The sequence below is a fragment of the Balaenoptera ricei genome, chromosome 14 (assembly GCF_028023285.1).
Source record: "Balaenoptera ricei isolate mBalRic1 chromosome 14, mBalRic1.hap2, whole genome shotgun sequence".
NCBI classification, from domain to species: domain Eukaryota; kingdom Metazoa; phylum Chordata; class Mammalia; order Artiodactyla; family Balaenopteridae; genus Balaenoptera; species Balaenoptera ricei.
The window spans coordinates 78,560,894-78,588,523 of NC_082652.1; the positions used below are offsets into that span (position 1 = coordinate 78,560,894).

The window sequence follows — 27,630 nt, forward strand, 5'->3', positions numbered from 1 at the left end:
CCCAGGCGAGTGTCAACTCTCCTACCTTAGAAGCCCTTTGGTGTTGGGCCAGGTGTCCTGTTGGTGTGACACGTAATAACCACTAGGATCTGGAGGGTAGCGAGGGACAGTCAAGTGACATGTCTCTCCAGGTCATTTCTTGTGCTTCTGGGCCCACGTGCTTTTTTTTTTTTTGGACCGTGCTGCACGGCACGTGGGACCTTAGCTCGCCGACCGGGGGTTGAACCCACTGGACCGCCAGGTAAGTTCCAGGGCCCACGTGCTTTTCTTCTTACCGTCCTCTCTTCTGGGAAGCCTCCTCTGCCGTCTCCACTTGTGGATTCCTATGAGCTACCAAGACCCAATTCACGGGTTGCCTGAGACCACCCTCCCCATACACAGAGACAGCCCTGTCCTCTGAAGTCAGGCAGCTTTTACCACGCGTCTCACTCAGATGGTGGGGATCCCGGGCTTCCCTATAGAGGAGCTTCTCGTGCACGTGCCACAGCGGGAGCTGCCCAGGAACTGGAGGAACTGCTTCTTGGTACCTCATACAGTGGATGCTCAGAGTTAGTGAAACGGAACATTACAGGGTGAACTGTGTCACCCCGCTCCCCAACCAAGTGCACGTGATGAAGTCCTAACCCTTCAGGGCCTCAGAATGTGACCTCATTTGGAAATAGGGGCCCTGCAGATGTAATTAGTTAAGCTGAAGTCATACTGCTGTAGGGTGAGCCCGTAATCCAATATGACTGATGTTCTTATAAAAAGGAGAAATTTGGACACAACAGGGAGAAACCATGCGAAGATAAAGGCAGAGGTCAGGGTGAGGCAGCAGGAGCCAAGGAATGACAAAGAACTGTTGGCGAAACAGCAGGCGCTGGAGGAGAGGCCTGGAACGTTCTCCTTCACAGTCCTCAGAAGGCGGCAACCCCGCTGACACCTTGATCTCAGACACATAGCCTCCAGAACGGAGACAACACACCTCTGTCCTTTAAGCCACCCAGACGGTGGCACTGTGGTTATGGCAGGCGTAGGGAACGGGTACACGGGAGGAGGAGGTGGGCATCGGGAGAGCCTCACGCTCGGGTGATCCCTCCTCATGCAGCCCCAGCTGCCCTCTCCAAGGGGGTCTGTACCTGCCTGGTGGTCTACACGGTGACCGGTATTTCTGCTCTTTGGGAGGTGAGGGCACCCAGGGGCAACCTGTCAGTCGAGATCTCAGACCCCTTCCCTGCAGCACGGGGTGGCGCTAGGGGGCCCACTGGCCCTACCCCTCCCCGCAGCCGGTGGGAGGCCTGAGGCTTGGTGTGCACACACGCTAGGAACACGTTTCTCAAGCCAGCAGGTTGAGGTGGGCGAAGCAGTGCTCTGTCTGGTTGAGTTGCCATAAGCAACATGGTGATTCCCGAATATACAGACTGCAGCTTAGGTTTTCAGCGTGTGATTGGGAAAAGCACTTGAACCTCTGGGAAAGCGGCGGCCTCTTTTTAAATCCTTCCATGTGTGTGTATAACATAACAGGGGTGCCTGGTTAATCCTCATCTTCTAGGCTAATTCTGTCCCACCAGGAGCTTCCCCACCCCACCGGCCTCTCCCCACCTTCCACCACGCTCAACCGGGAGCCACGGGGGATTGTTTCCATTCACACCGCAGCTGTGTCACAACGAGCTGGGTTATGAGAAAGGTCTTCACTTGGAGACGGTGAAATGCAATTTAAGGGCATGGCCTCCAGGGTCACAGTGCGAGGGGTGCATATCCCAGCTCTGTCACTACCTAGCTCAGGGACCTCAGGCAAGTTATCTTACGTCTATAAGCCCCAATTTCCTCAACCATAACACTGGAATAGTAAAACCTATGACACAGGGCTATTGCGATGATTATATGGGGGTGATGCCTGTGAAATCCTTGGCACAAGGTCGGGTTCTAGTAAATGGGAGAGGGTGCTTGGCAGTCTTCAGGCCCACCAAGCCCTTTGAATTCTCTTTGCCTGATAAAAGGATTCTTCAAGGATTCTGGGATTAACACAAACAACAGAATGAGGGAAAACTGAGGTTCCGTGACGTCTGGAAGTTATTAACTGATTTGGGTTTAGAACTGAGGTTTCCTGAATCTGAGCCCAACACCTTTTCTACAAATCAGGCAATTTCCTTTAGGCTCTTTATCCTCATTTAATGTACCATTTACAACCCCACTTGCCTATGGAGCTTGAACACATCTGAGGAGAACAAGAGTTATTTAGATTGGTCTCCAACATAATAGTGACACGAGGGAAGTGTATGCAAGAATATACTTGGTGGTAAAGGACTGAAGCTTTACCCAACTTTGGTTGTACTGATGATAGACAACGGTGGACTCCTGTATATGTAGATAACCCCAGCTCTAGGTTTGTTAGGTTTAAGGACAGCTGGGTGACATCCGTCTCTCCCAACCTAGCATTCTTTCATTCCATGCCATCTACTGGTCAGTATATGCAATCCCATCTCATAACCCATCTACCAATCTCACCCATCCCATGTCCCCACCCACTTATCTCTCTCATCCATTTATCTGTCCATCCACCCATTCACCTATCCATCCCTCTCTCCCTCTTAGCCATCAAGGAGCATCTGCTATTCACCAGGCCCCATGTGAGGCACTGAGAATGTAAAATAAATGAGGATACCTGTTCAGTGATTTGAGATTGGCCTTCCTTTTAAGGAACCAGCCCCGCTGGCAGAGCCAGGCCATCGTGAACAAGAGTTAAAAGCCCATCTGTCCATTTCTACTTTTGTATACTCAGCTCAACTTACCGAGTGTTGGGATGAATAAGGCAACTTGATATTTTCATGATAATAACCTCTTTACCAGGTTCTAGACTCTATTTCATTTAGATCATGGAACGTTAGAATTGATACATCTTTAGTTCAACCTCCTTTACAGATAAGGAAAGTGAGACGCAGAGGAGGACAGTAATTTGCTTTAGGTTTCCCAGAATGCCGCGTGCAGAGGACGAGCACTTACAGGGCCTGGATCTGGCACTGTCGGGGCGCAGTGAGCCCGCTACTGGGGGTTCTGCTCAGGACGCTTGAGGGCCGTCTGGCAGGTGGGCTCCAGGGCAGTAATTCTCCGTGTGATCACTAGACGAGCAGCAGCAGAGCCAGCCTATGGGTATCCGTTCTCAGAAATGCCAAATCTCAGGATCGGGGCCTGGTGCATCGTTCTATCAAAGCCTCCAAGTGACTCTGAAGCACGTGCAAGTTCCAACAAACCCTGCTCCAGGGAAGCAGCTCTGTTGAGCAACCTCTCACCTGAAAATCCCTGGCCTGTCCCTTCGCGGAATTATCAAAACACAGAGAACAAGGGTAACTTTGTCCAAAAGCCTTCTGAAGCTCCCGTGGACACAGAGGAACAGAGCAAGGACCACAGGCTCTGGCGGAGTCAGACGCTCAGGATTCGAACCCTGATGCTGCCACTGCGTGCCTTTCAGGTTGCAAGTCACAGCTTCTGTGACTGCCCGTTCCTGGAACGGCAGAACGACAATGACCCCATCACCTGTGGTTGCTGTGAGGCATGAAGGAAATAACCCCTGGAAGTTCGCAGAGCAGGGCCGGGCATGCGGCAAGTGCCCCATAAATGTTAATATCGTTGTCATGGCTGGTATCACTGCTTATTAAGTTCCCTACGAAATTACAGATGGGGGAGGGCTCTCTGCATCATCCTTTGGAAGGAACTTCCAGAGAGTTTGAAGACAAATAATTGTGTGTGCAGACCTGGCACATGCCATCTATTCTGAATTGGGGTTCATCTATCCTGTTGCAGTACAGGATACAGTAAGGTCAAACGTGGAACTAAAACAATCTTGCCTAGGCTACATTAATAATTCGTTTAGAAATCTGGGTAGACATCTCTGACTTGGCATGTTTTCTGTCCTCTCCACTCACGATGTAGTCATCTGTCTCTGACCGTGACCGTGACCATGACCATGTTAAGTGAGGCATCACTTAACATTCTGCTCCAACTCGTTCAGATTTTAGAGGTGCAATATTATTGACTAGCCACAGGGGGTCGTGTAGCTCTAATTTTTACTGATGTTGAGCAGGCTATATACATCGTTAAGCGTTAGAAACAGAATTCCTGAGATACCATATTAGTAATATTTAACCAACTTAGGAAAACTAAAGAATGTTCTCGACATATTTCATACGGGCAGTCACCAAGCACATTTGGTTTTAAAAGTTGATTGTGCACATCTGTGCCCTGGCGGTAGTGTTCAACCCTGGTGGCACATCACCACCACTAGGGACAGTGGCGGGGGTGAGGGTTTAAAATTCTTGCCAACCACGCTGCACGCCACCCGTCTGGGGGTCAGAACAAGGGAACGGCATCAGCCTTTTTAAAGATCCCCAGGTTGAGAATGGCTGACCCATGGATTAGTAGAGCTTGAAAGTTACATGAAACACCTGGCCTTCCCTGAAATAACTGATGTTGGGGGTCAAGGTCACTTTATCAGAAAAGAAAAGTTGAAAAACAGAGACCAGAAAGCTAATTACTACGGAGCCAGCATCTCCTTTATTTGTCTCTGCGTCAGCGCTACAGACGCCCTGGGGTGCCTACACTGGCTCCAGACATATATTTGCAAAGACGAAAAAATGGAAGCGATGGAGAGTGCCCTTCCTGCCCACTAGCCAGACGGCTTGTGTTCCCGCGCCCGTGGGCGCATGACCACCTTTCCACGGGCAGAGGCCGTTCTGAGGCCAGCCCTGCTGCTGTCCACTCACTTCCTGAATGAGCTGACATTGTGTTCGATGTACAATTCCTCTCACTGGAATGTTACAGACACCAGTCAACGCAAAGGTTAAAAAAAAAAAAAAAAAAAAAAAGGGAGGGGAGGGGGATTTAGATCATGTGTGCTTGTACTCCAGCATCCTTATCTCTTCTTGAAAAAAATGACTGTGATGAAATATTGGGCTTATCAATTAATCTAGAATGGATGAAACGGCGTGGCTGGCCTCTGACGTTCCAGATGCAGGGCTGGTCCAGCCCCCTAACTTTCCTTACTGTTGAGCTGAGTATCTGGGTGTTAATTATTCATCTTTTAGATACGGTAGGGAAAGCTCTCAGTTTAGAAGGTGCTGAGGCTGGGCATGCCTTAGAGTCTTGACACTCGTCTAGATAAAGGACAAAGAAATGAAAACCGCACAGGGACTCATGGGGCAGGTAGGGCTTCGGCTACTTTTGCTGATGCTAAATCACACCAAATTGTGAAAAAGATTTGTGATGGTAAAAGGGTCTTCAGAGCTCACCTAATCCAACACCTCTGTGTCTACACAGAGGAGGAAACTGAGATCCGGAGAGCTGCCCAATGACACCCAGCAGCTCTGGTTACCAGCTCTCCTACCTTCCAAGCCAAGGAAGTTTCCATTGCATCACAGCTGCTGCAGAGATGAACCCAGGACACTTGCTTTTGTTGCCCGAATCATCAAAACCAGCCCCCCATCTTCTCAGGGGCCCATCACTTGAGTAATGATTCTAACGTTCAAGGCATAGAATGTGCCTGTCCTTTCCCATAATTTTAATTACGTGTACGAATTACTCCCCTCAGTCCCTGACCCCCGACGCCCTTGGTTACCGGTGTTGGTATGTTTTTCTTAATAAAACACTAAAACCAAACGTGAGTCCTCTGTGCCTGTGTGGTGAATTCAGTAGAGACCAGTCACTGAAAATTAAATACTGAGAAATTCTAGAATGCTGCTGCTGCGGGCACGGCAGTTGGGATACAATAGAAACAGTGGGACTGTTTCAGTTTTTAAAACTATGTGGGGACTTCCCTGGCGGTCCAGTGGTGAACACTCCACGCTTCCACTGCAGGGGGCGTGGGTTCCATCCCTGGTGGGGGAACTAAGGTCCCCCATGCCTCGCAGTACGGCACCCCCCAACCCCCCCCAAAAAAACACAAACTATTTGTAGCTGTGATATCTGGAAGAAGATGAGGAGGGAGGACAAAGAGGAGAGAATTCAAAGCCTAGGCTCATCTGTGCAGGGAGTTGAGGTGTTACAAGAAAGCTCAGCGTTATACCACTAGACGTTCTTACTGATTAAACAGAAGGACATTGCCCGTTTAAATCACTGTAAGCAGGAACAAACTCTCTCTCTGGAGGGCAGAGTGGAAGAGTATCGGCCTGTTTTCACTCATTAGCTGCTCTGTAGTCGGCAGCCAACAGCTCCCCGCCTCTGGCTTTGGCTGCTTCATCTGGCGATGACAACATCCTCGCCTGAAAGTCGACCAGATGACTTACCAACTTTGGGCCCCAGGGCTCAGCTCTTTGATGCTAATAAGTTAGAGTTTTCCAAACTGTATTTTTCAGGACACCGTCATCTGTGAGATGCTTTGAAGTGTTTCTTCAGAAAATAATTTTGGGAAGTGCAGGTTTAATCAAAATTAACATTTTTTAATGGCAACCTCAGAGCTTTCAACGCACTCACATTATGAATCCCTGCAGAAGTTGGTGCAGTAATGCATTCTCCCCCGAACATCTGAACACAGAACCTTTCAAACAAAGAAAGGCTAATTCACACCTCCCAGGACCCCAAAGTCCTATAGACGATAACATGGGGAAATGCTGTAATAACTGGTTGATAAAATATGTCTTTAAATGACAGTAACAGTACAGAAGGTACAAAACCAATTAATATTTAAGAATGCTCAGATTTTTTACCAAATTCTCAGCCTTAGAAGTCAAAATGGTTATCACTTAAATTCTTGACCTCTTATACTGAAAATTTTGTGTGTTTGGACATTTTTTAAAGAAGTACAATTCATCTCTCAGGAAAGGAAACAGAGGAGTGTGGTCCCAGGACCGACTCAGCACAAGAGACTGCTAATATCAAAGCTGCAGTGGGACCTTCCCATGCCCTGGCCCTTGGGCTGGGCTCCTCTCTGGGTCCACACTGCCCAAGAGTGAGGCAGGGGGTGAGCATGTCCCACCAAGGCCTACCTTGTCACTGCCTCCGGCTCAGACCCATTCCTGGGGTACCACACAGTAAGCAGGGTGACTTCAGAGGGATTATGTTGGGGAAACTAGGAATTAGTGCAAGAGGTGGAGGCCACCTGAGACCAAAGAACAAGTAGATTCAGTGTATAAAATCTTCCCCTAGGCTCTGGAAATTCCATCCGACTCCTGTGGTCTCTGCTAGTTAAGGTCGGGTCTCCGAGCAGACCACTCTGCCCCACCAGGTGGGAAGTGCTCACGGGTGACCCGGTTCCTACTATTTAGAGATCCCTACCGTCTAACCCCACCCTGAGACTCAGCAGTTGTTGCTGCCACCTCTGCGGTTTCCTCTAGATTGGGTTGCTCAAGGCTGCCCTTCACACCCAGGTAAACGGGATTTCACCTGAATAGAAATATAAGGCAAAGACACAACAGGGTTACGGGCTTGAGGACCCCCTCAGCCCAAGCCCACGGAACTCCCTGGCTTGGAGCACAGCTGGAAATCCAATTCCAAAATGAAAAATTAGAAAGCTGCTTTCTTCTTGCTACCTCTCAAGTCAGCCCATCACTAATACATCAGTGGCTAAAAATCTGCATCTCATTTTTCAGTGAGATTCTTCCTTTCAACGAAGGACATAATCTAAGAGGTAAGTTACACATCCCCCTCCCCCAAACCTTCTCCACCATGGGACAAAAGTGAAGTGATTTTAATTCTGAGTAATAATTAAAAAGTGGTCTGAAAAAATGTTTTGAAAATGTCTGAGAAATGCCTGAAAGACTGATTACCCCTGCTTTTAGCACCTCTGGGCGCCCAGGTCCCACATGCTTCAGGCTTTAAAGAGTGTCACACGAAGCCCTCTGAGTCATTCCAGTGACCCCAAGTTGCCCAAGCCTGAGCTGACTGCGAGCAGACCTTTCGCGTTACTTCTAACGTATGCTGGCTTCCTCATGACTCAACCCGCTTGCTCTTCAGGATTTGCTTTGCAGTTTTTCCGTGTGAGACAGCTGGTCCCCAGCTGTTTGCTGTCCTCAGCTGATGGCAACGGCCTTCCACCCTTTTGTGAATCTCAGGTTACACGGAAGAACTGCGATCTCTTGAGTGCCGAACAGTTCGGGTCCTTCCATTCCCCTGCGTTTCTTGGTAGAGATGATTTGCCCTGGGAGCCCCCTCGCCACCCAGAGGTGGCCCAGGCCCAGCTAACCTCTCCCAACAGACGACAGTGGTCCTGCCACTTTCCCCTCCCGAGGAGTCAGAGCTGAACTCTGAGCTCAGGAGGATGACAGCAGCTTCCTGGCCCACAAGGGTTGGAGACACAGGAATGCCCTTTCCTTCCTCCCTCCCTCCCCTCCACACTTAAATAAGGCAATGACCCAACATTCAAGCTGATCACATCCCTAAGTGATCAGACATCTCGGCTGAATCTGGTCAAAATAATGTAAAGCAGCTTCTCAAACTCTGTGAAGAAAGGCCAGCTTCTAAAAGTTCTCCACATCAGTGTGGACCGGGCTTGCTAAATGCAATAAAAATGAACGACTGGAAAGTGTTTCTCAACACCCTCAACTTCTGTTTTTTTACCTGAACATGAACCAAATAACAGCTCACGGGCAGGCACGGGGCCACAGACTATACTTTGAGTAGCGCTGAAATAGATTGCTGCCTTACACAGAAGTGTTTCCTGTTTTTATTAAGCCCCCCTTTTTTTTTTTCTTTGCGAGAACCCAGTGTTTCTGGCCTCATCTCTGCTCCTCCTAGTTTGGTCTCAGCTCGTAACTAAGTTCCACTGATCTGTCCGTGAGCATACCGCACCTCCGCGCTTGGTGCAGAGCTTCTCCCAATACAAGACCAGCTCACAAGCCTTGCCGCTAGCAGGCAGATCTTTCACTAGTTCTCTAGGGGTTTGACCTTCTACCTTTCTCTTACCCAGATCCCACCTACCATTCATACAAATGCCCCTTCCTGCCCATTGCTTCCTGAGGAAGCCTATTGGGTTTCCAAGTGCCTGCCTGCCTGCCCATCCCTCCCTCCCTCCATCCAATTAGGGGGATAATTTTACTTGCCCTACTCACCAGTGTCGTTGGGGTATTTGTCCCCCTTGGTGCACGTCCTCCCGTCGTCCTCCTGGATGTAGCCCTCCCGGCACTCACAGCGGTAGCTGCCCAAGGTGTTGATGCAGATGTGTGCACACAGCGTTTCGTTACTGGTGGCACACTCGTCGACATCTGGGTTTGAACCAAACGCAGAGAACACTAAGACAGTTTCAGAGAGATCACTTCCAACACAACAGGCGGCCTTAGGCTTGGCCCTTCTGTTAATGTCTGCAAAGGACACTCTGCCAGACCTCCGTCACCGAAGCCTGGAACAAAGCAGGAAGCTAGAGATGTGGGCCATTCATGACAAGAGCACTTCGGGCAGTGTCACCGTGGTTACAAACTGATCAGTGACGGGGTTCCTGGTTGTGGCTTTGCCACCGCCAAGTCTCGTGGCTTGGTGCAGGCACTGCTAGCCTCCAAAGCTCTCACTATAGAACACGGCAGTGAAGCCTGCCCTAAATACTTTTGCAGGGCTCACTGGGAGAGGAAATGAGATAACAGATGGCAACACGTTTTGGAAAATGACTATCGTAGAAATGATTTCCTGCAATGACCCTAGTGTGCCGAGGGTTTTTATGTTCCCTTTACGACCAGAGGTTCCTAACAGCATGGTGGTGACCTAAGGCCACTAGGAACGGCTCCTTCCCAGCTAGGAGACGTGATGATACCTGGGAAAAGCCACTTTTGATAAAAGAAAATAGTCATAATGGGTCTAACGGAGAGCGTTTTCCCCAGGAAATTTCAGCCCCATCCATGACCCAAACAGACCCCTCCTGAGTGGTGGAAATGAGCCACGACACCATCAAACAAGTAACCAGCGAAAGTCCACGTGAACCGTACACATCACAGACTTGCTCCCCTACTGAACGGGTGGAAACAAAGCCATTTCCCAGCAGGGGACGAGAAGGAGGCCCAGACCCATTTCCCGCTCACTGGCTGAAGATACCAGGTGGCGGCCAGGACACACAGCCCCAGACTGTGCACATGGGGCCAGCGGACAGAGCCCAACCTCGCGCTCCAGGATGCCGACCACGTCCCAGCCACTCCCTGGACAGCCTGCCTGGGACCCACGTCTGGCAGGCCCTGTGTGCCCACGAGGGGCACGTGGTCATCTGGATGTTCCCCTGGCAGTTCATACCATGCATACGATGTCACCCATAAGCTAAGACGTCACAGCTGGCACCTCCTCTGCAATTCCTCGGGCTGACCACGTCTGCCCACGTGCCCCTGCCTCCAGCCTAAGGACAAGGCCGCCTCTACTGTCCACAGGAGGAAGGACAAGGTTGAAGGGAGAGAGAAACAGGTGGGACTCTCAGCCGACTGCTCGTGTTGCTGGTCCCCCAGCCCCTCAAAGAAAAGAAGCGGGTCCCAGAGCCTCCACAACTGAAATCAGAGCCCTGGCACCTGGGACCTCGGATCGCGGTACACACGGGTTTACCGTGCTCTCTGCAGGAGAGCCCATGGGTCCCCCTCCGTTTGCTTGGTGGTCTCAATTCCATTCCTGTTCAGTGGGGGGCGGCCATCCCAGGGGCCACTGGGGAGAAACCAGGAGACCTAACATCTAGAACTTCTCTTAAAGGGTGCTCTCCAGAGCCCCCCCTGGGGCGGAGAAGGGGGCTGCTCATCACAGCTGGTTCATTTTCTCTCCAGATCCCTCTGCAGTCTCCTCAGTTCATCTTTGAGCTGGTCCTCAAACTTCACTGTGCATTTGTGCATAGGCAGATTTCTGCATCCACCCTCAGAGTCTGGAGGGGAGGCCAGGAACCTTTTTTTTTTTTTTTTAAGCGATAAGCCCAGATGTTTCTGAGACAGTTTAGCCATGGACTGACCACACTTTGACGCAAGCAGCTCCAGGGGCCAATGACCATAAACCTGCCTCAGACACCCAAGGAGTGCAGGGCTGGGAAGCCTAGTGAGTGGGGGATGGGGGGGCTGGAGCAAGCTGGTGGCCACAGATGATGCTGGCTTTGCTCAGCTGTGCCCCGGTGGCTGGCTTCAGCTCCCTCTGAGTCATTTCCAGCGTGTCTGCCATACAGACACCTCTCCTCCTTCCCAGTCTCTCTTCCGGGTCATCTTCTGAGAGAAGGCTTATCCTTGTTTCGTTCTTCCTGCATTTTCACATTTGTGCCCACTTACATTGTTTCACCTTATTCTAGTTTTCATTTGATAATATTCCCCTTCTCCTGCTCTTATATCTCACTGCCAATTAGGATCTGACTGGTATCTACTCCCTGAAGAATCCCTTGGTCATCGTTTGTTTTAATAATCATGGTGAAAGGCAGTGACCCCTAGAATAGTACCAACCCAACTCCATCCAACAAGTATCAGGATGTAAGGGGAGGGATCAAAGTGGCTCCTGAGAGCTGGTCCCCACTGATCAAGAATGTTCAAAAGAATCATCAGAATCTGGCACATCCTCAGGACCCAGGAAATAACGCGCATGACCAACGCACCCAGACAGTACGGCTTCTCCCGCCTCCGGTGCCTCTCCCGGTCGTATCGGTATCCTGGGTAACACGTACACAGCACTCGGCCGAAGTTATCTGTGCACTGCTGTTCACAGGGAGCCTCAGTACATACATCATAATCTGAAAGAGAGAAGTGTGAACTCAAATCAACCACAGTCATTCACTAGACGGAGGCGGGGCTCACCCGGCCCTGGTCGCGAACAGACTGTCTAGGCTGCACTCAGCTCGAGGGGAACGGTGGTGTGACCAGCTATGTGTAGAGGGAATTAACTCTTCAGGCCACGGGGCATCTTCCAGGAGGGCTGCGATGGGTAACTGAGTGCGTGGCATCTCCATGGTTAAACGCAAATATCACTTGTGATACTCCCTGGGTCACCTCACCATCCTTTTTTTTTTTCTTTCTATAAGAGCATCGTTACAAACTTTAATGGTGTATTGATTGGCACAATCTATGTCAGAAGAACGTGCTTACCATGTAAAAGTAACCTCAAATAAATTCATCTAGCGCAAAGATCTTCAAACCAAAATATGCCATCCCTGGGGTAAAAGGAGATTTTCCTCTGGGTACTTAGACACATATAACTTTAAGAGGGTCAATTTACAGATATTAAACTTTCATGTTTATTCTTTCTAAAAATTGATCTACTTGAGGATTTCCCCCATGATCAAGAGTCACTGTATTTCTCTTTTGCTGCCTTTCTTTTTTTCATTTTAAATAGAACACCTTTATTAAAATATAATCCACATGGGGGCTTCCCTGGTGGCGCAGTGGTTGAGAGTCTGCCTGCCAATGCAGGGGACACGGGTTCGAGCCCTGGTCTGGGAAGATCCCACATGCCGCGGAGCAGCTGGGCCCGTGAGCCACAATTACTGAGCCTGCGCGTCTGGAGCCTGTGCTCCGCAACAAGAGAGGCCGCGATAGTGAGAGGCCCGCGCACCGCGATGAAGAGTGGCCCCCGCTTGCCACAACTAGAGAAAGCCCTCGCACAGAAACGAAGATCCAACACAGCCATAAATAAATAAATAAAGCACACCTAGTATAGTGTAATTTAAAAAAAAAAATTGATTTAAAAAAAAAAAATAATCCACATGGCACAAAATTTACCCTTTTATAGTGTGCAATTCAGTAGTTGATTTTTGTCATTCATCCAGAGAGCAAAGAAGCTTCAGGTGGCCAGGCTCTGCTGAATTACCTGGGGGCCTGTTTCCTCTTTTTCACCAACTGCTGTAGAGACAAGGAATTCCTTCCAGCTGAATACTGAAGAACAGCCAGCCCTGGCGATGGGCACTGGCGTCCTAACGTGAGGGGCGGGGTGGTGCTGGAAGTCAGGCAAGCTGGGAGGAGCGTGGGGGAGGCTGACTGATGTCTCTGTGCAGCGCTGGGTAAAGCAGAATGGCCAGAGATCTCGTTCCAGCTCTAGGTCTGTGCAAACTGGGGTGGATGCTCTATTCGTCGCGAGTCAGGGCATCTCCTCTTTTCTCAGTCCCTTACAAACTAATACTTAACGAGCCTCTGAAGGGACTTCGGCTCTAAGTCAGGAGGCACAGGCTGAACATTTACTTCCAGACTAGACCCAGCATCTCATTAATCACTGCACTGTCTCCCCCAGGTGCTGACAAACTATCGCTGGAAACAGAGTGAGCCTGGCTTGGCTCTGCCACATGTGGAAGTGTAATGGGTGGGCTGTCAGCCCCTGATGCGGGTGGGGTCAGCGAGCAAGGATCACGCCAATCTCAGGACGACCTGGAAGGCGGCCCTTGCTAAATACCCCTCCCCACAGATGCGATTCCAGGCCTGCTCCTCCTGCACGTGTCCCTGGTCAAATGCGTTTTCTTCGCCGAAGCATCACCTCTAGGCAGCCCGTGTTCTGTCCTCTTTTTGCTCAAGAGCAAGGTCTCAGCCGTGATTGGCTGTGGGCTGCCCTGCTCGGCCAGCTGTACCCGTCATCCAGCAGCTGCCAGGGAGGGAGGGGAGGAAGGGGGCAGAGTCAGGAGTCCCGTGCGGACTGTTATGCTAAGACCTGTTTTGACATATATGTGTTAATATACGATATTTGTTTTTCTCTTTCTGACATACATGTGGAATCTAGGAAAATGGTATACATGATCTTAATCGCAAAGCAGAAATAGAGACACAGACGTAGAGAACAAACAAACGTATGGACACCAAGGTGGGGAAAGGGGGGGAGGGGGGGAGGGGGTGGTGGGATGAATTGGGAAATTGGGATTGACGTATATACACTATTGATACTATGTGTACAATAGATAACTAATGAGAACCTACTGTATAGCATAGGGAACTCTATGTAATGCACTGTGGTGACCTAAATGGGAAGGAAATCCAAAAAAGAGGGGATATATGTGTGTATGTATAGCTGATTCATTTTGCTGTACAGTAGGAACGAACACAACATTGTAGAGCAACTATACTCTAATAAAAATTAGTTTATAAAAAAGAGATAGCAAAATGCTAAAAAAAAAAAAAAAAAAAAAGAGAAAGAAAAGACCTGTTTTGAAAAACAGCAGCCCTGATTTCCTCCTCATTCCAGCTCTCTTGAGGTACCACTTCCAGCTCCTCTGGCTGATTCTTTTATGATTTACCTCTGCGTCTCTAAACAGCCAGCTTGCATTGCTTCCTCCTCCTTTGTGTGCTGAATACTCTCTATGGATTTCCAGTCATGGACGAGACACGTTCAGCTTTATCACCGTTTCCTCAACCACGTCCATGCTTCCTACTCCTTCATTTTGCCCCTGTCGTTACACTGAAATTTTGGTTTTATAAGTCTTCAGTGTTGGCACCATAATGACAATATAAAAGATATTTTTTGCTAAGCCTGGAAGTATACTCTAATTCCCTATCCTTCCTTGAAGACCCTTTTGTTTTCCCTGGAATTAAAATAATTATCTAGTACCATGTGCACCCAATGTTCATTGCAGTACTATTTACAATAGCCAAGACATGCAAGCAGCCTAAATGTCCACCAACAGATGAATGGATAAAGAAGATGTGGTACATATATACAATGGAATATTCCTCAGCCCCAAGAAGGAATGAAATAATGCCATTTCCAGCAACATGGATGGACCTGGAGCATGTAACACTAAGTGAAATAAGTCAGACACAGAAAGACAAATATAATCACTTACATTTGGAATCTAAAATATAATACAAATCAGTTTATTTACAAAACAGAAACAGACTCACAGACATAGGAAACAAACTTATGGTTACCAAAGGGGAAAGAGTGGGGGAGGGATAAATTAGTACTATGGGATTAGCAGATACACACTACTATATATAAAATAGATAAACAACAAAGATTTACTGTATAGCAGAGGGAACTATATTCAATATCTTGTAATAACCTATAATGGAAAAGAATCTGAAAAATATATATATACAGCTGAATCACTTTGCCGTTACAGCTGAAGCTAACAAAACTGAATATCAACTATACTTCAATAAAAATAATAATTATTTTGTATATTTGGGGGGGCAGTTGTGAACTTTCTCTCTTAGCTTCAAACTTCCACTTCCATGAGCTACTCTGTGACTGGTACTCTGGAAACCACATTTCTGCCTTGTTGGCTGCTGGCTTATTAAGTACTGAGAACAGGGCTGGGAGAGTGAACAAGGTGGGAGGGGAGAGAGACTGAGAAAGGTCTTACAGGATTTAAAATTTTGAAATCATGTGTGCCTGAAAATGTCTTTTTTCAACCCTTATGGCTAGTTAGGGTATATAATTCTAAGTTTGGAAAGCTACCTCAGAGTTTTGAAGGAACCGCTCCCCTGTCTTCTAGCTTTCAGTCCTGCTATGGATAAGTCCTATAAGATTCTAATTCTTGATCTTTCAAATCTCATTCTCCCCTCTTTGAAAAATGTTAGTATTTTCTTTTTGCCCCAAGGTACTAACATTTCACAATGATGTCTTTATGTGGGACCCCTATCAATTTTTGGTAGGCTCTTTTAATCTAGAAATTCATATCCTTCAATTCTAGAGAATTTTCTTGAATTATATCCTTAACGATTTACTCTCTTCTTCTTCCTCTGTTCTGTGTGGAACTCTTATTTGGATGTTGCATCCCCTGGACTGGTCCTCTAATAATATTCTCATATTTTTCTTTTACTATTTTTTATTTCTTTGATCTTTTGCTCCAGGTCCTGAGAGATTTTCACAATCTCATCTACCAACCTTTTTCCTGTTCTCATTTTATCATGTTTTTAATTTCCAAGGATTCTTTATTTCTTCTTTGAATGACCTTTTTTAATAACACCATGTCTGGTCCCATGGATGCTATACCATTTTTGTAACTCACTGACGTATAAATGGTAGTTACTTTGAAGTTTTCTTCTTTCTGTGTGGTGTTTTCTCTAAGACTCTTTTTCTTTTTTTCCTGTATGTTTCTTTTGTAGGTTTTCCTCTAATGACTGGTGATCCTTTTCCTGTTTGGACGTCTGCTGTAACTGATTCATGGTTAAATACAATAGCTAAAATATAAAAAATTTATAGCTAAATAGAAGCAAAGCTATAAAATTAGCTAAATATTGAATAGAAGGCTATAAAATCAGCTAAATAGAAGCTCTTTGCATGTGGTAGACTTTATAAACACTAGGCTTAATTTTTTTTTTTAGCATCTTTATTGGAGTGTAATTGCTTTACATTGTTGTATTAGTTGTTGCTGTATAACAAAGTGAATTAGCTATACATATACATATATCTCCATATCTCCTCCCTCTTGAGCTTCCCTCCCACCCTCCCTATCCCACCCCTCGAGGTGGTCACAAAGCACCAGCTGATCTCCCTCTGCTATGCAGCTGCTTCCCACTAACTATCTATTTTACATTTGGTAGTGTATATATGTCCATGCCACTCTCTCACTTCATCCCAGCCTCCCCTTCCCCCTCCCCGTGCCCTCAAGTCCATTCTCTACGTCTGCGTCTTTATTCCTGTTCTGCCCCTAGGTTCATCAGAACCATTTTTTTTTAGATTCCATATATATGTGTTAGCATACGGTATTTGTTTTTCTCTTTCTGACTTACTTCACTCTGTATGACAGACTCTAGGTCCATCCACCTCACTACAAATAACTCAATTTCATTTCTTTTCATGGCTGAGTAATATTCCATTGTATATATGTGCCACATCTTCTTTATCCATTCATCTGTCGATGGACCCTTAGGTTGCTTCTGTGTCCTGGCTACTGTAAATAGCCTGGGCTTCATTTAAGTGATTTGCCTCGTGCATTTTAATGTCAGTTTCTTTAGGACTTTTTTCCTGAATCATCCAGAACATCCACAGAAGACATTTCCAAATCCTTGCCTGACAGTAAAGTCAGGAACTTTTGGAACTCAAGTGGAGAAGAAGGTTGAGTGTAACATTTAATGCATGATAATCCTTTACTAAATCCTTCCATTTTCAGTATCAGAACCCTACCTTCACCTCTGACTGGCACCCTCAGTCCCAACAGCCTCCAAGTACCCTCTCAAAAGAATACATCTCTGGTCTTGTGCTTGGTCTTGGAAGGTGCAATATTCTGTCTCTGTGGAGTGAAGGACAAGTTCTGGGAGTCCGACTTCTTCTTAAACAGATTTTCAGTCAATCCTTCTGTGTTGACATCGTTTTTCACTTCCTAGTACCTCTGCTTCTGGAAACTTTTAGTTTTTCTGATTGTTATTTGTTTTGGTGTAAATTGGATTGCTCCTTAGTTTCCCCTGATGCTGGTTAAGGATTCATCTTTCCCATTTTGCTAAGTTATTTACAACCTCTCTGTTCTCCAGATTCCAAATTTTTGTTGCTGTTATCTCCTCTTCCTTTTTCTCTGTTTTTGTGGGTTTATATGTCTTTTGTGAACCCCCGGCATCCACAACACACCTTCCCCCTGCCCTACTTTGTGGGGTTTCTGGAGGTAGCAAGGTTAGTGAATTTATTCAACTTTCCATTTTTGATGGTTTTCCAGAGACCACCAGCTTCCTGCTCTGTAGCTTTTCCCTCTACAGTTTCTCTATTTTCACCTGTCCTATTTCTCTTGGCACCATTCTAACTCAGATCTTCAGAACCTCCCTTGTAAATCCTCATCTCAAGATTCTTCCCCCTTAAGTCCACTCTATGTAACACCGTCAGGCCAGTAATATTCTGAAAGTATAGCTCTGTGAGTGTCACCACCTTGCTCAAAAAGCCTGTAAATGCTATGCTCATCAACATTAAATATAAATGGCTCACACTCTTGCATTTGAGGTCTGGTGTTCTATCCCTGAGACTACGCTTCCAACCTTAAGACTCATTTATGAATTCCTTACACTTTGATAAGGAATACACTCTCTTCCCCATCATCCCTTATCACATCCATGGCTTACTGTTACATTTTTGTTTATTCTGTTTTCACCCTTTATAATGTCCAATCAACCCCTCCACTCTTATTCTCAGCATTTTATTACTGTTGATACCCTATCTAGTTTCTCAAGTCCCAATGCAAACGTCACTTTTTTAAGAAGACTTCCTTGAAGTCCTCAACAGAGTTTAGTTTCTGCATCCCACCAATCCCCACAGGACTCGATCCTGCTCTGCCATATTTGCTGAATGCCTACTCTGTGCCAGGCTCTATTCTAGGAGGCATGAAGCGGTATGATGAAGAGCACAGGGTCTGGGGCCAACCCTCCCCACTCTGCCACTCTCTCTGTGATCCTGAGGTCTTTAAGACTCAACTTCCTTACCTATAAAATAGGGAGAACAATAAGACCAGCTTCATGGTGCTTTTAGGAAGAATAAATTGGATGATGCATTAAGCACAGTGCCTGACACCTAGTCAAAGCTTGACCTGCTTTTTAGCTTCTTTTACTATTAGTTCTAATGATTGTTTGGATAACTGAAAGGAACCGTGTCCCCTGGAGTAACCAGCACTATTCTCTTCCTACAGTTTAAGTTCAATTAGTAGTTGCTGAACTAGAACAAATCTGATTACCCTACCCCCTGGGCAATGTAGATAACAATTATGGCAGGGGTTGGCAAACTTTTTCTGTAAAGGGGCTAGATAATACTTTCGGCTTTGCAGGACTTTGTTGCAGCTACTCAACTCTGCTGTTGCAGGGCAAAAGTCGCCATAGACAAAATTTAAGCGAATGGGTATGTCTGTGCTTCAATAAAGCTTTATTTACAAACCAGGTGGTGGGCCAGATGTGGCTCACAGGCCACAAGTTGCTGACACTTAAACAAATGAGGCAACAACACTTTTAAATGGCAGCTTCTACTCACTAGCATATTTGTTTAGAAATTCTAATCTCTTTCTATTATCTGTAATGGCTATTTTAAAGGTTAACTTGGCTAGGCCACAGTACCCGAATATCTGGCCATTTTTCTAGAATTTTCTGCAGAGATTTTTTTTTTTTTTAATGAGATTAACATTTAAATCAGTAGACGCTGAGTAAAGCAGATTGCCCTCCACACTGTGGGCTGGTCTCCTCCAATCAGTTGAAGGTCTAAATAGAAAAACGATGGCCCTCCATTGATAAAGAGGGAATTCTGCCAGCACATGGCCCTTCAGACTCAAACTGTAACTCTTCCTGAGGTCTGCAGCCTGCTGGCCTACCCTGCAGATTTTGGACTTGCCTGCCTCTACAATCTCGGGAGCCAGTTCCTTAAAATAAATCTCTGTTTCTCTGGAGAATCGTGACTAATACACCATCTTTTCTGAAATCCTACACTTTGCATCCTTGGGTAACAGAAACATTTATGATGAAAGATATCTTTAGTCATAAACACAAACACACACACACACTGACTTATTCCCACAGAGGAAAACAAATCAACTTTAAGAAGTGTTCTAGTGAAAAGCGACAGAACAGAGTTAGTTACGGCAAAGCAACTTTCAGCACTTGGGACCACTTTTCTTGGAAATGTTCAGTTCTAAGTTACATTAATCTTAGGTGCTGATAACGTCTTACTGCAGGGAGAGGGAGACTGGTTCTAGGCTTAGATGTTTGAAACCACAACACCTATCATTTAAAGAAACTCTAAGCATGTGGTATCCATGTAATGTGTTTTTAATCAGGTTGGGCAAGGTCCTTAACTGGGATCTTAAATTGATGGGCCTAAACTTCATTATCTTTCTGTATCTGCAAAATTGAAATATAAAGGACTCAGCTGGTGGCTGAGAAAAGCTGGCTTATAAAAGAATGCAATTATTTTGACCTCTGTGGTTTTTTTTTCCCACCGAGCTCTAACAGAACTAGCTGGCAGTGAGAAATTCCATCTTGGAGAGACCAATATAAACCAACGTATGTGAAGAGATTTCCTAACCAGCCTTCCTAAAGCAGCTTTCTCGGAGTTGACAGCTATGGCTTAATGAACTCTTCTGTAAAAGAGCGCAATAAATAAGAAGGATTCATTTATCTCTAACTGATAAAGAAACTGCTCCCTATGAGATAATGCAATATAATTAGCTTGGCTGGGCTCCAAGTCCACTAGAGAGACCTGGATTCTTGGCCAACAGTGAAGAAAACTATTTCCCATTACCTACTCACCTGTCCCCAGCCCAGCCCTGGGCAAACTAATCTCATGCTCTTCCAACAGTTCTTAGTGTTTTCTGTATCAGTGCTCTGCCTGGAATCTTTTACAGTTCTCTTCCTCCTTCTTGTCTAAGTCCTGAGCAGCCTTCCTCATAACCTAGCTCCAAACTCCTCTCCGTCTCGAGACCACCTCTGACCGCTCTGGTCTCTGGGACTATGTGCCCCTTCTGCAATATGTGTGCCTCTACTATGCATATTGCAGTTGTTAGTAATAACAGCAACCACGAGTTATCAAGCACCTAATAAGAGCCAGCCTCTGTTCCAAGTACTTTACATGCGGTAATCCTCTTAAAGCCACCACATGAGTCAAGTACTAACACTTTCTGCAAAAACTAAGGTTTAAAAAGTCACGTGCCCAAGGTCATAGCTAGCAGGATGTGTGTTATGGACTGAATGTTTGTGTCCTCCTGAAATTCATATTTTGAAACCCTAACCCCCAGTGTGATGGTATTAGGTGGGGGCCTTTGGGAGATTATTAGATCACGAGGGTGAAGCCCTCATAAATGGAATTAGTGCCCTTATAAAAGAGACTCCAGAGAGCTCCCTTGCCCTTTCCACCATGTGAAGACACAGCAAGAAGATGGCTGTCTATGAACCAGGAAGCGCTCACCAGACACTGGACTTTCCAGTGCCTTGCTCTTGGACTTCCCAGCCTCCACACAGTCTAACGTATTTTTGTCACAGCAGTGCAAATGGATTACGACAACATGGAAGCATGATTAAAATCCAGGTCTCTCTGATTCCATGCCATCCACATGCTGTCTCCCAGCTTGAGGGCTGGGCCACGTCTTACATCACTCTGTCTCTTCAGTGCTGGGCTGAGCAGTGTTTGCTGATGATCAAGGGGCTTCACGTTTAGCAGATGAAAAGCAGGTAGAGAGGTTGGGGAAGATGGCTGTGTTCTAACTGTGCATGAAATACTGACTAGGGAATTACAGCCTCTACAACACAAAACCGGAGATACAAGAATTACTCAATATACATGTAAATGCTATGTAATGATTTAGATAAAGCCTGACATGTATAACCAAATTGGCATTAGAAGAATTTAGAGCCAAAAAAAGAGAGAAATTACACATGCATGCACCGGTAACATACATATGTTCCGTGTACATCTGAACTTTACAGACCTCTGGTTATTAGTCATAAACAAGGTGAGAAGATATAATCCGTTATATTACATACCTTCTGGGATGCATTGTCCAAGGACAAATTTATACCCTTTGCAGCACTTCCTCCTAAGAGACAAACAAAAATGCATTTTAAATGTGCTATGTTAGATTAAAAATAAAATTCTTTACAATAAGCGATTTTGAATGAAATAACTTGCGCCCAGGAAGAACTGAGGCATAAAGGAAAGTCGGGGTAGAAGGAAAATGAGATAAACAGAAAAAATATTATCACTACCATATGACCACACCTTTTCCCCACCTAATATAGGACATTAATCCTTTGAATCCTATGAAGTGAATTAACCCTGAGACTTCAAGATATTTATATTAGATGATTAGTGGCTTATCATCCTACAGGTCAAGGATTCACATGACTTGCTAATTATATGAGCTAATTACAGTAACATTAGGCTAATTATAACATAATGATTGATAATTACCATATAATAATTAGGTAACTTATTATTATCAAGCCTGGGACTGGAATCCAAGCATTCTGACTCCCCCTCCCCTTTTTTTTTTTTTAAACACCTGTACCACATAAGGTACCTAAAGATACCTAAAATATCTGAATTTTAAGAATGGCTAACAGGCAAATTTTAACATAAACATCCAAGACTTACATCTCTGCCCAAGAAATGGTGCCATCAGTTCAAAATGCAAATCTCTACTGTAGGGATCGTATCTCTGGTATGGAGTTGTGACCTCCTAAGAGACCAGCCCCCTCTGCAGACAACAACAATAAACTCTGGACAAAACAGAAGCAAACAACTACCTGATGATTCTGGAGAGTTAAAGCAGACAGATTTAGGAGGACAGTTGAAATTTTCAACAAGGGACTGACAGAGGGTAATATTCCTGCTTTTTAGGGCTTTATCCTGTCTGCAGATCACAGTTGCCATGTGGAAGCTAAAAGTCTGAGAGAAAACCTGCAGTAATTTTTGGCCTGATCAAACAGAGGACAAAGCCTTGGGATCCAGAGCCATGAGAAATTGAGAAGGAATCCTGGAAAGCATAGTGCTAGAGAAGGAGAGCCCTGAATTTTGTGTATAAACTCTGTCCAAGTTTCTGGTAACCCCTAACCCATGTGTGTGAAGAGCAGATCCAAAACATCTCAGCTAAAGACAAAAGGGGCTGAATGAAGACTTGGGCTGCCACTTCTACAGGCCAAACAGTTTTCACTTTTTGTCTAATCAAATTAACTGTCTGCTAAAAGGAAAATATCAATACTCTTTGGATGAATATATCAGGATGCAGGGTCTCTACAACACAACATGTATAAATGTGATCTATTCTCAAGGGAAAAGACAATTAATGGTGTCAACTCTAAGATAACCCAGAGGTTGGAATTATCAGACGCAAACATGTAACTATGTTCAATGATATAAAGGAAGATATACTTGTAATGAATGAAAAAGTGGGAAATCTCAGCTCTCCATCTCTCCAATCTCCATCACTTTTCCCTTCCCTTCTCTCCCAGCTGGTTTCTAAGTAAGCTTCCCTTTACCACTTTCAACATTAGTTTATGTTGAATCAGAGAGCAAGAATTAACCAGGGTCCTGTGAATCTGCAAATCTCAAGAACTTACCAAGATATTTGGAGTTGACTATAAGGGTTAAACTACCATTAAAAATACTCTTCTTTGTAACCATCAGAGAAATCAGATTCAAGGTTATTCTCAGCGCAATGTCATTCTGACTCATTTGCATTTGGATATGCTTTCCAGGTGGAACAGAAAGGGAATAAGTTAAATAGGATCTACCAGCTAGGAACTGCATATCACCTGCAACCTATCATGCCACCTGTGTTAACATGTCATCTGTATATATGAATCAGGGGCACAAACCACTGATTTGGAAAATTAGGCATTATCTGTGTCCTAAAGCAAGTTTCCACTTCCATCAAATGGCCAGAACCTTCGACCAGACTAGACAAGACCTTCTGTCTCTTTAAGAAGAGACACACTTAAACGCATTTTTTCCATCCCATCTTAGTAAAAAATAATTTAACAGCATTATTTTGTACTTTTGCAAGTCAGTGTAATCTTACTGGTCAAATCAAGTTTTGTGAACTGGTCTGCTAAATGAATGACCACTCATAGGAGAAACTTAAGCAATCTCTTCCCCAAGCTTTAAAAATTCAGGAAATTTTTATTACTTTATACAATTTATAAACATCACATTTAGTACGAGAACATTCTGATGCCTAATCGGGTTCAGCAGTATTACCTCATTCCTTCCTGTAACATCTCACGCGCAGCCCAGATGCAGCAGCTAATCCTACTTCCAAAGCAAAATAAGTGGGCTTCCATTATAAAAACAATGGCATTTGGGATGCTCCCAAAGCAGACTTGAGTGAAACAGCTAAGCTCAACCCCACCCTCAACAAAGGATACATTTGCCTGCCTGTACTTGTCCACTCAATATATATTATTTTTTAATCTCTCATTGACATATTTTATGTTAAAAGGAAATACTTATGTGTATGTAGTTTACTGATATGAGCGATCTGGGGCAACATCCAGAGTCTTCCCGTTAGACCTAATTCCCCAATATCTCCAACTGCATTGTAATTTTACATGACAAGAAAAGCCCGTGGGGTATAAATTTATGATGATTATTATTTTTAACAGTGGTAGATGTGACAGTGGTAGAAGACCTACCTTTACATTCTATGAAATAAACTCTGCCTAGTTTTCCATGGTTTAAGCAAGTCCAAGTTCCAGACTTCCCTGGTGGCGCAGTGGTTAAGAATCTGCCTGCCAATGCAGGGGACACGGGTTCGAGCCCTGGTCCGGGAAGATTCCACATGCCGCGGAGCAACTGGGCCCGTGAGCCACAACTACTGAGCCTGCGCTCTAGAGCCCGCGAGCCACAACTACTGAGTCTGCATGCCACAACTACTGAAGCCTGGGTACCTAGAGCCCGTGCTCCACAACTAGAGAAGCCACCGCAATGAGAAGCCTGCACACCACAATGAAGAGTAGCCCCTACTCGCCACAGCTAGAGAAAGCCCGAGTGCAGCAACAAAGAACTAATACAGCCATAAGATAAATAAAATAAATTAATTAATTAAAAAAAAAGAAAGTCCAAGTTCCTAACAACCAAAAAGAAAACTGGCTTAACAGAGCATTCATTAAAATTTCATGGATATTACTTACTCTATTATTTAAGGCTGTCCTACAGAAAACTATAGGAGGAAGCAGTGCACTAGAAGATTCGAAACTCGAGTGATTCATGAGAAAGTTGGATGGAGGGGCAAAACATGTGCTTTTGATACATCTCAAGTATAACACCACGTTTAAACATACGGTTCTATTTGTCTGTTTCTACCTAAACGGCACATCTAAGGTATTGCCTCTGAGGTGTTCTATGGCATTTTAAAGTTCATGCAAATGGATGAAATCCTTATAATCTGTTTTTCTACATCTAAGACATTAAACTTGGGCACTCTAACCTTTCTGAGCATTTCAAGGGCTTGGGACCATGCACACAGTGGAGCCAAAAGTCACCTGTCATTTGCTTTTTTATGGAATTAAATGATAACATAGTGATTTGATATGCTTTCAAGAGGCTACGGAGCTCTGTCAGAAAATCTGAGCTTCAGGATGGACATGCTTCATTTAAATATCTGCTCAGCGAAGAACTAACTTCCCCTTGGCTGTTTTTTCTTAACTGCATAACTAACACTATCTCTCTGCTCGAGAGGAGGAGGTCGGAGGCTCCACTGTACCCTCCTGGGAACACGGCATTATTTTGCATATTAAATACCCATCAATCATAAACCACCACGTAAACAATGAAATAGTCCAAAGCATAACAAAATAAACACTGGCCATACATGTTATACTGTTTCAGAGATTACTTACAACATAATTCACGTATAATGAAGTTGAGCCAGCCAAACTGAAATCTCCTCATTATGCAAGCACAGACACTTATTAGATCTAACTGCGAGTATGGCCGTGCGGTTTTTATCTTTTAGAAAACAAACTAAGACAGGAAAAGCTCATGTGGAATCAGGGGAGGCAGTCCTTAATACGCTTCACTTTGTCACAACGTGGTTTTTCCAAACGCAAATGCTTTTCTCATTTCTTGGCAAGGGGAAGTGGTGATTAGATGGTTGTTACATAGAAAGGGTGACATCTGGTAATCAGGAAAGTCTGTAGATGTTTCCCCTGGGTGCCCCTGAGTATTAACACACATTAAAAAATCATAAATAAAAACTATGCAGCCAGAAATATATCCCACCAGCCAAGTGTGTGTGAAAGCTTTTGGAAGGGAAAACTAAATCGGGAAAATGAAGATAACAGAGATCTCATCATCCAACTGTCTGCTGTGAGTTACCAGATTCTCGAAAAGAATTAAAAAAAAAAAAAAACAAACACAAAAAAACACTGCCTACAGAATTAGAGGGCCAGAAGAAGGGACCTCGAAAGGTCAAGTGAGCTAGGAGGCAAGACGTATTTCAACACTTGCTCCAAGGCAACAGTAAATTTTCCTAAGGTTTACTTGAGGTTTCCTTTGCATAGCTGCCTAGACATGCACCAAATATACCAGGCTTTTTAAAATATGAGAAAGAACTACACTTATTAGAGAATTTGGTGCCAAGCTAGATGGAGCAAAGGCTCTGGAGTTAAGCAGACCTGGCTTACAATTCTGGCTCTGACCTTTAAAGAGCTCGGGATGTGGGCTTCCCTGGTGGCGCAGTGGACAAGAATCTGCCTGCCAATGCAGGGGACACGGGTCCAGGAAGATCCCACATGCCGTGGAGCAACTAAGCCCGTGGGCCACAACTACTGAAGCCTGCGCGCCTAGAGCCCGTGCTCCACAACAAGACAAGCCACCGCAATAAGAAGCCCGTGCACCGCAACGAAGAGTAGCCCCCACTCACCGCAACTAGAGAAAGCCCGCGGGCAGCAACGAAGACCCAACACAGCCAAAAAATAAATAAAATAAAAAAATTTTTTAAATTTTAAAAGAGCTTGGGATGTGACCTTGGGCTCATTTCTTAAACTTGCTGAGCTTCAGATTCTTCACGGATAAAACATGAACAATAAAATTTGCTTTATAGGATTAACACAAGGATTATAGATAATAAAATAAAGGTGCCTAGAACACCGTCTGGTTCGGGGTCAGAATGGTGTTCTAAGTCGCAGCTTTATGAACACAGCAAGAAAACAGCAAAAGCAACTCTTCCCAGATGCTTTTCTCTCATGACTCATCTCTTTCTTCCATTTCTTAGTCAATGGCAGATGCCATCTCTTCTTCCAAAAACAAAAGAGAAGGGGAAGGGAGGGGAGGGAGAGAAACTTCTGATTTCAAGATGATAGAAAAGTAAAATTTTTGTCATTGTCTTCTTTCACCAGTTAACTCCAAATAACAAGGAGAACAAGAAATAAAATGCAAACTCATATCCCATGGATTTAGGAGACCTTTCTAACTCTGGACGATAATACAGTTGTCCCTCGATAACTGCAGGGGATTGGTTTCAGGAGCCCCGATATACCAAAATCCATGGATGCTGCGGTCCCTTATATAAACTGGCAGAGTACAATGAATACAGTTGGTGCTCCATATCCGTCCATAGATACGGAGAGCCGACTGTGTATTGAATACTTATTGAAAAAAATCTGTGCATTAAGTGGACCTGTACAGTTCAAGCTCATGTTGTTCAAGGGTTAACTGAATATGAACATGGCCTGTGGACAGAAGGATGGGAAGTGATTTTGCAAAGTGGGATAACTTCAAACCTGAGTGCTTCTAGAAGAGGTGATCATGGAGAGACCAGCCAACCTACCCTGCAGAACCTCGGTAAGCCGTCGAAACTGGAGCTGCCAGATATTGAGGAAAGTGGAGGCCAGAAGAAAGCAAGATGACCTGAAAGCCTGATGAGAAATTAGACTTCCTGTTCCCACCTCAAACCCAAGAAGTTAGCCTGATACCCTTTGCCTACTGGGCAAGAGGCAGAAGGTATATTCTTTTGGAAAACTGTACCCAAGAAGCTCAAGACTAGGATACCAAATAGCACCTCACCCACCCACGAGTAGATAATTCTGCCCAGGCACACAGAGTTCCCAAATGTTTTTTCAAGAACTCTTTCAGATACATGCACCCCAATGTTCACTGCAGCACTACTTATAATAGCCAAGGCACGGAGCAACTTAAATGTCCATCGACAGATGAATAAAGATGTGGTACATATATACAACAGAATGTTACTCAGCCATTAAAAAGAATGAAATAATGCCATTTTCAGCAACATGGATTATCATACTGAGTGAAGTAAGTCAGACAGAGAAAGACAAATATCAATACGATACAGCTTATATGCGGAATCTAAAAAAATGATACAAATGAACTTATTTACGAAACAGAAACAGACTC

General features: G+C 45.0%; 1 protein-coding gene across 2 annotated transcripts in view; it reads right to left on the reverse strand.

Moving 5' to 3' along the window:
* The window catches only part of CCBE1 (collagen and calcium binding EGF domains 1), a 242,094-nt gene that overhangs the window by 22,009 nt on the left and 192,455 nt on the right, over nucleotides 1-27,630 (reverse strand). For both annotated transcript variants that reach the window (XM_059894207.1, XM_059894208.1), the window contains 3 exons: nucleotides 21,258-21,310; nucleotides 11,495-11,629; nucleotides 9,018-9,170 (listed from right to left, as the gene is read on the reverse strand). In XM_059894207.1, the coding sequence (XP_059750190.1) occupies nucleotides 9,018-9,170; nucleotides 11,495-11,629; nucleotides 21,258-21,310 (341 nt within the window). The remainder of the gene's footprint in view (nucleotides 1-9,017; nucleotides 9,171-11,494; nucleotides 11,630-21,257; nucleotides 21,311-27,630) is intronic.